General features: G+C 34.4%; 1 protein-coding gene across 4 annotated transcripts in view; it reads left to right on the top strand.

The window, feature by feature from the left end:
• LOC117101146 (voltage-dependent calcium channel subunit alpha-2/delta-3-like) overlaps nt 1-9,283 on the top strand; it is a 108,473-nt gene that overhangs the window by 3,342 nt on the left and 95,848 nt on the right. For all 4 annotated transcript variants that reach the window (XM_033241026.1, XM_033241027.1, XM_033241024.1 and 1 more), the window contains exon 2: nt 6,009-6,090. In XM_033241026.1, coding sequence (XP_033096917.1) covers nt 6,009-6,090 — 82 coding nt within the window. The remainder of the gene's footprint in view (nt 1-6,008; nt 6,091-9,283) is intronic.

The raw sequence follows: 9,283 nt of genomic DNA, 5'->3' as shown, positions 1-9,283 counted from the left end.
TTTGTTTTTATTCATCTTGTGTGTCTGCATCATTATAAAGTAAAAAAAAAAACATTCCATAAAAATTTCATTGGGAAAAATTGGGTTTTTTATCAAAATTTGAGAAAAAACAGAAATTCAAAATGGCGACTTTGAGGTCACATGACTACCTAATTATGCAAAATACCAAATATCAATGTTCCTCGCGTAGGCCAACCTATTGCTCGCCCCAACACACAAAAAGAATTTCGAAATAACCTCTTTTAGTATTTTTTTTGAATTATTTTAAAAATTAACTTTTTTCGTTAAAAAAAGTCCCAGCACAGTGGGTGCATATACCTACAGCAGTGAAAAGGTGTCAGTCATTTAGGTATGAAAAACAAAACAGCAACAATTTTATGGCATTATCTATGTTCATATACACACAGGCTAAATACAGTTGTAACGTTAGGTGTAATGACTTAACTGTTAACAATTTGCAGTGATTTATTTACATGGGGATAAGCCAATCTCCACTAATAAAGAATTAAGTCTACTTAACTTATTGGCAATAAAATAATGTGATTCTCATATTTTGGCATTTATCAAACTTGGTTTGAAATATATATAATTAGGCAAACTTCCATCTCTAGATAGAAAAAAAACCCCCAATATTATAGTGTTTACATTAAATTACTCTCAGATCAGATAAAAAAAAATGAATATTTTATTTCTACATTTGAATAGCTTAATTTGTATATTTAAAGGAAGTTTGTAATCTAAAATTAAAATTTGAATTAAAAACGAAATCCCTTATAAATAATAACTTTCCTGTATTTTTTTGCAAAGATCCTTAAATTGGCTGGAAACCATTTAAGAATTTCTGTAGTAAAATGTCTGGAAATCGGTGAAAACTACTGCTTTTTGATCTGTTTCTTGTTGGAAGCTGATAATTTATTTGTTCCTTTCAAATGAGCTATTCAAAATTTTATTTGAATTTTTGAGGTATTTTCCTGTCTCTTTTACCTGTATAATTCTAACATTGAAATTAAATATTTCAATTGCTTAGTTTTTTTAGGTAGGCTAAATCATTTGAATTAAACTGAAAATTAGAATGAAAGAATACTTTCATCACCAACTTACAGTATACATTTTTGTATAACAGTTATATTATTTTGTATATCCTTAAATTGTCTATTAAACATTGAAAATTAATTTGGTTTGATCTGTGTTTCAATAGAAAAATGATTTAAATTAAGTATAGAAGACAGTTTTTACTATTTCAGTAGATCCACTTGTGGTTGTGAATAATTGGATTACTTTTATTGACACTTCTTATAATATACAGTACTTGCATTAATATATATGTATCCTAAATCTTTAAATATCTAACTACACAGTACTGTATCTATATAAAACAACATTGACCAATTGTTTTTGTCTGTTTTAAAAGCCTCATATTGTATTGTAATGTTTTACCCAGATAGATTCCTGGCCCTGGCTTACTCTCTACCTTTCTCTGTTTCTTTGCATTATGATTTAATTGTTTGTGTAACTCACATTTTTTTTTAATAGCGTCATTTTTTCTGTTTTAAAAATTATGCAAGCTATTACGTAATTTACAAAATGCATTTTAAGATTATACTTTTATTATATAAATAATATATTATTACTACGATTAAAGTCTCCCTTTAATCAAAGGAACAGGATATGTGTTTTGGTAGACTAAATATAAATATTTTTTGTTTCAATAATGTATAGTATCTTTTTCAGCGGTTGTGTGTACATTGGCTGTTGCAACAGTCGACATGAGGCATAAACTGGGGTCTGTATAAACCTGGGTAAAAAGTAATGTTTTTTTTTTTCAGAAATCAAGAAATAATATTAGAATAGATTTCTTAATTAGTCTTGACTTCACATGTGAAAGTAGTTAACTGCATTTTCTATTTGGAGAGGACTGACAAACCATGCAGTATACAGGATAGTGCAAGTGAAGCTATAGGTGATGTTGTTAATGATAAGGATAGGCCTAATTATGATAGAAAAGGACTGTATACAGATTAAATTAAATTAAAATGTATCACAGGACAACCTGATCTAACAGCTGCAAGTGTTTGGAATAGTGTCTGAGCAAGCCTTAGTAATAATAATAGGCCTCCATTGAAAGCAGAACATACTGTACCAGTAGCTCTGTACCTGATTAATGAGTTAATGAGATTGTTCAATTATGATTGTTTATTTAATTGTACATGTATGCTAATTTGCAATAGCTTCTTTGAACATTAATTTTTCTGTTTTTTTTAAATTTATACACTGCTTCTGCTGGTCTGATTTTATGCATCTTTCATATTAACTAGAGTTTAATAGGTATACTACTCAGCACCCCCTCCCCCCCCCCACTCCCTTTTCAAAATTCAATGTAAACAATAAATGTCGATTCTGGCAGTTATAAAACAGTATAATCACAATTACTTATTGAAATTGGCGCTTCCATAGTAAATTTACATTTAACTTGGTAGAAAATAATTATAATATATATTGTTTTTCACACTGTAGCAAATTTAATAGATTTTGATGCTAAGAATCTAGCCTAGGAGAGTTGATACTCACCCTGAAAATTTGCAGTCTTATTCAATACAAATAAGAAGTATATTACCTATATTTTCAAATATTTTAGAACATTTTAATTTTGCCCTAATATCTTTGCAATGCAAATTGCCTATAGTACAGTGAGTTTATTTCTCTGCAGTTGATTGTACATGCAAGCAAATTAAATGGGATCAGTCTTTCAAATGATTTTTAATTGGTCAAAATTTCAGCAATTGTTTACAATATTTCTGATAAAAGCATACAATGCCATCAAAAAGTATAAAAATTGAATTCAAGGTTTAATTGCAAAATGAATTAAAACTATTCTAGAGCCCATGCATGCATTTAATTCAACCTAGCAATACATTTGAAATGTATATTTGTAAATTTAAACAAATTTATTATCCAATATTAAATACTAGGCTATAACACCATTTGATAATAATGATGATACCCTAAAGTACTACTATCACTACCACTTATTCTGCTACCAGCACCACCATATATAGGAGGGATTGGATTTCTTGGGTGTGGTACACATTAAGGATAACTTAGGAAAGTCCTGAGATTTATTACCAGTGGGGTCCTTCTGGTGGTGATTGGGCAGTACACCGGGAGACAATCGTCTACAATTTTCCGAAGAGTGTATTGTGTCCTTTAACATGCACATGGGCCATTTTGCACACAGGTTCAACGGCTTAAACGTCTCATCTGAAAGACCGTACACATTTTGAAACTTGCATTTCACCTCTCAAGCTCAAACACAAGGAGAGGCAGTGATGGGAATTAAACCGGGGACCAAGGGATCTCCACTGTTTAAGCTTACACACAGTGAGTGGCTAGCTGGTCTCATAAGTCAGCTTGCACCTTGCTGATAAGATTTTCACAAGTGTTTGGAGCGCAGTAGTGTAGAACGAGTGATTCAAACTGGGTGCCTAAATACAAGTGGTTGCATTACTGTACTGAAATTATACAGTGTATTAACGTAGGAAAATTCCTAAAATGGACTAACTCTTGAAGGCTTGCATTCGATAACCACGAAAGAAAACATTCTTTTTATCAATTCTTGTATAAATTTATCAAATCTCTTCATTAATATGTGTTTAATTTTACGTAAATGTCTCATTTTTAAATCAAGTTAAGGGTAACCCTCTTTTTATTTTGGTATTTATACAGCAACTGGGGAGTTAGTCACATGGTTCAGAGAGTCTGGGTAGTCTCAACGGCCAACGGGGAAAATGCATTGCGAAGGAAATAACATGTCTGTTTTGTCTTTATACATAAGAAGTTATTTCTGAATGCCATATAAATTTATAAACAGGCAAGAGTCCATCGACTATGTCCATCGCATATGTCCGAACGAAACCTGATCTGATGAGACATGAGAACAGTGTACTTTTGTTCAAAAGTTAAGAAAATATGGTAGCACTTGAGCCCTTCTAGTCGGGTCCCCTTATTTTGTGACCTAATTTCAATCAATCCCTTTCCCATTTCAAGATTCTTACAGTATACTCCACTGCTAATCTTTAGTCTAATACTCTTTAAAAATTACATAAGATATTTTTATCTGACAAATTTTGTTGAGTTCTCGAATGAGTGATCACAGCAATTTATTTTGTTGGCCTATCTTTACAGTGTTCATTTTTCCAGGTGGGGAGAACAAACTGGGTGGGCAAGAAGATTATATTTCGGGAGCAAATTCCCCCCTTGCCCCCCCCTGTAGCATCACCACTGTCAAATAGCTGCATAGGCCTAAGCAGGATTTATATATTTAAATTAAAAAATTTAAGTAAAATTAGATCTATTTCTCTTTTTTTTCCATATTTGTCTGGCAAAGCCATGGCATTGGTTCTGTCAAATGAGATTAGGACGACATAAAGTTTCCAGTAATCATCATCTCATTTGTCCCCTCACTGGGAGGTTGGGTCATCTCATTATCGTCCTCCATCTGGCGTGATCCATTACTGCTTCTACAGTAGGCCCACTAATCTTCCATGCAGTCCATCATTTTCAGGATCTTCCTCTTCTGCTCCCATTTTCGACACTTTCTGGTGCACATTTTATAGCAACCTCAAATCAACCACCATGCCCCTGTGACCCCCCCCCTCCTTGGATTTTCCTTTAAAAAGTTTTTAAAATGCCTTTCTATGTCAAAAGAAAGAATCCAAAATTTCAGATTCAATTTCCAAGCAGTTTTTAAGTTATGACCTAATGACTCCATTGACGGTTTTTACAAAGCTATATCTTCTGGAATAACGAAGATAAAAAGTTGTAAGCTGCTACAAATACTGATATTTGGCCCCTCTTTCAAGAATGATTCTTGATTTCAAATTTGGTTAGCATATTAGAATGTTAGCTGCCCCCAAAAATCTCCCAAAGCATTGTGCGACGATAGATTTTTGCTCCATGGACCATTTAATAAACACTTCATCTCAGCAACCTCCAGCTTCTTCACATGTAATTCCTTGATGGCCTATGTCTCAGCCCCATATAGTCCCACCGGTCTGACCCAGGGGCCCAGGGCTATTAGGGGCTCTTTCATAAATAGGCCTAACATAATAATTAGAAATAATAATTGTAGTAATAATTATCAGTAAAACCAGTGGCGGATTCAAGAGGGGCGAGCTGGCCCAGGCCTTCCCCCTCCAATAAATATTTGTCATGATTTTGTTTTCTGCACCTACCAAATTTTGGCCTGTAGACCTATTATGAACTAGAGCTTTATGGGTTTGGCCTGCCTATAGTTTTTATACAAAAAACTTGGTCTACTGTAGGTCTATATAGGTATTTAAATTACCAACCAATCTGTGCACAAACTTTGTGTTGCCACAGTTAGTACAAATACAACAACACAATGCAACATTGCAACATTTGACTGGACCTACAGTAGTATAGGCTACCTCAGTTCGCTGTAGATCTTGTGAGTACCCATCATCTACAGGGGTATGTAACATAAAAATGTCCTCTTGCTGTGCGCTGCTCAGCACACAGACATTCAAAATAATGCAAAGCCAGGACAGGCAAAATGGAATCCTAAATATTAATGATTGTAAGACTCCCGAACCAGTTAAAAACATTCTTAGCCTCAATTTCAACTACAAACGTAAAGGTTTACTTGTTTTTCACTCCTTTAAATTTACAACTTTTTTTTGGTGTCAGAATTTATTTTATAGTTATGGATAGAAGGTTAAGTATCTTCATGCCTCGCTTAGTACACTTGTATCATGGTGATCAAGTGTAGTGTGTGCTACCAGTACACCTGTACAGTATTTGGATGCTGGAGAGATAGGAATAGATCAAGTTTGTTGATATAAAACGACACTTAACTACAGAATCAAACTTCACTAACAAGAAGTTTAATCACAGACAAGTGAAAATAGGTTAAAATAATTTTACATCTGAAGAATTTTATTTACTGCTTTTGTGTGTGAAACTTATTTTATCTAATTTTTTTTTTCCAGAGTTGAAACTGCTGCTAATAACTTTGGTAATAGTATGCATGGCATAAGTATTCAGTTTAGTGGAAGAGACTTCTTAAAACAGGTGAGTGCACTGCATTCTTCAAAGGATTTTATCACTAATACTGGCTTCTGAAGTACTACAGTAGTTAGGCCTGTTTTCTACGGAAATTTTGTCTAATTACAGACGTACAGAAATAGACAAAAATACTATGGAAATTTATCATAGGCCTAGGCCTGGTGCAATTAATAAATAAGTCTGAAGTCCAGAATAAATTTCTTTTCCATCAGGATCTTTGGTTACATTGTCCCAAGATAACTCATACTTGTTGGATTTCTGATAAATTATTGTGAAAACTAAGAATAAGTGGCCCGAAAAAATCTTCATCCTGTATGTTTGAAATGCCACATTGAATTACGGACAATCTAGCCCATTTAAAACAAAATATGACTCCATGATCTTGCACTCAAGGCAAATTATTAAATGGTGCTATGGAAAGTTTGATTTACTACGGAAATCTGAAGACAAAGTACATTTTATGAACTTGAGAAGTCTGCTAATATCTAGCCCCTGCTACCTACAGTATACGACTCATTTTATTCTAAAAATTACCATGACCAGAGCTATCAACATGTTTACAAAGAAATTGGATTTCTTGCTGTCACTGATTAAAAAGGAAGTAATAAAACAAAATGCTTTCAATTTTGGAATTGATGCATTGATGTTAAAACTGACAACTTTTTCATACTAGCACACAAAGGAAAACTATAGAGGAACTTTCCACTAGATATAGCCTACCTGTAAGGCTTTCATTTCAGTGTACTGTATATTTGTCATTGGGATCCCCGATATGGTATGCTACATCATAGCTTACGTTAAAAGGAAAAGTATGTAATTGAGCTACTCTCGTCTGTCCACAACAGGGGCTGTATACCGAGTAATGCCCTACTCGTCTCGAAAGGTGAACTGGGTTCTTTATTGCCAAATGTGCAAACTGGGCCTATGGTTTATAGTCATTATCCAAGAATACTTTCTCCTCCACTGGAACCATAGGTGAGTTTGCCACTGAAACCAGCACCAATATGATGGGTCTAGGCCCGTTGCCATTTGGCCTGTTGCCAACTGGCATTTTGCCACCCAGCCCGTTGCCACCTGGCCTTTTGCCACCTTAGGCCCATTGCCACCTGGCCTTTAGCCACCCGGCCTTTTGCCACCCGACTTTTTGCCACCCTAGGCCCGTTGCCACCCGGTGACAATGGGCCGGGTGGCAACGTGCTGGGTGGCAACGTGCTTGGTGGCAACGGGCCCGGTGGCAAAAGGCTGGGTGGCAACGGGTGGAAACCCAATATTATTTCTGTACTGTAGGTTGCAGCGCCCCTGCCTTAACCGCTCGACCATTCGATATTGCTGGTATCATGTAATTTCACCAAGTTAAAGTAGAAGACAAATTTTTAGGGATGATTAGGGGGAGGGGGACATGAGTAATTTTGTCCTCCAAGATATGCCACTAAATATAGGCTAACTGTCAGACAACGATTAAGAGTAAGAATCTAAATGGGGCCCGTTCGGACGAGTAAAGTTTTGCTGGGTACTTCCAACCGAGAGGCCACTTGTGGCAATTAAATTTTGCCTCTAGCCATGAAAAATTCGAAAAACATCTGTCCCAAAAACCCATCTTTTTTAGTTGATATTTCAATTACACGCTGCCTCCAGGCGTAATTTATCACATGTAACAAGGCCCATGTCAAAAGTTGACCTTTAGCTTTGTATACAACACCCGGGCCAGAGAAAAATTCCTATCGTTCAATCTCGTTCCCATTTTCTCATAATACTTTAATTCCATATGAAAATAACTTTAATAATATTTAAAAGCATTAAAAAAGTTTGACAGTAAGAACTTAGCAAAACACGAGGAAATGACGTTTAAACTTACAACAAAAAAGTTCTTTACGGTAGGCCAGCGAGCGAGTGACTACCCATTTTTACATACGTCACTGTATTCGTTCAAATGTTGTATTTCTAATTTGTAGTTTATTATTTGTTAAGTGAGTATTACTGCTTTAAAAACAAACTTAAAAATTATAATTAGATATAATTTGTATTTCAATAACAGAAAAATAATTTAATACCTACATTTAAATTAGTTTTGTTACAACAACTTTATGAGTTTGTTTTACAGTCAACAACAACATGGCGTCTTCTAGCGGCGGACATGTTTCGAATGTAATAAAGTTTTGTTAACACGGTGAAGAAATCACTTGAAGCTCCAAATGAAGTTACAAAGGCTAGATTATGTATAGTTTAAAAAACTGTAACAACAAAAATATTACTGAAAAACTTGTGTCTGACCTTGGTTGAAGGAAAGACATATGAGAAGTTACTGGTTTTACCGGTTCTTATTCTACTCGTCCGAACGGCCGTCGGAATTAGCCTCAAGGCTATTATTAGATTACACATGTATTTGAGTTTTCATCCGAACACACACATGGTAAGGTTCCAACATAGGAAAATTCTTAATCTGTACATTTTTAAAAGGCCTTGTCACATATTAAATATATCTCAAGACAATCTCACACATTATGCATTTTTACTGTAGGTATCAGACAAAAGTCTTGTATTATAAATTCTATAAATAATTCTTGTGCATTACAATGTATTTAGGCAATCTTGCATCTACTTGCTAGGTTCACAGTAATCAAAAAACACTGAATAGAATTAAGATCAGGCCAGCCTTTCCAAGGCTGAAAACCAATTCAATGCAAATAATATGACTATATGATGTTGAACATGCTTTAGAGACTGAATTATAGCTTCCTGAAATCAGGCTGTAATATTTAAGCTGGCGTGACTGCGGTAATAGAAATGGCTTTCTTTTAATTACAGACTGTTGCTTATGTCCGGATTAGCTGGCTTTGCATTTAGACAGTCTACTGTAGATGTTTATAATAGCATCTTGCTAATGTTTGAAATTATGAAGTTAGTGTGCTTATAAAATCTATGTTTTTTATGTTGAAGGTAATTTCATTACAGTGCATTAAATTTAAAAACTTGGTGATCTAATTTGATAACAAATGAAAATGTTTATGTTTAATAATAATAATAATGATAAAAAGTATGTTTGTTTCAAAAACACTTAATACAGTGCATGTCGTAGGATGGTGCATCTATAAACAGATAATGCCATAACAGACCTCAATTTTTACAAAATTATAAATACTAGAGCCCAACTAGGTACCTTATCAATTCGGCCATTGGAATGAGTCGAGTGGTTGAGCGG

The sequence above is a fragment of the Anneissia japonica genome, unplaced genomic scaffold (assembly GCF_011630105.1).
Source record: "Anneissia japonica isolate Jap-2015-1 unplaced genomic scaffold, ASM1163010v1 scaffold921_len549748_cov171, whole genome shotgun sequence".
In the NCBI taxonomy this organism is placed as follows: domain Eukaryota; kingdom Metazoa; phylum Echinodermata; class Crinoidea; order Comatulida; family Comatulidae; genus Anneissia; species Anneissia japonica.
The sequence above is the reverse complement of the archived record's forward strand: the minus strand, read 5'-3'. Positions and strand labels throughout refer to the sequence as shown.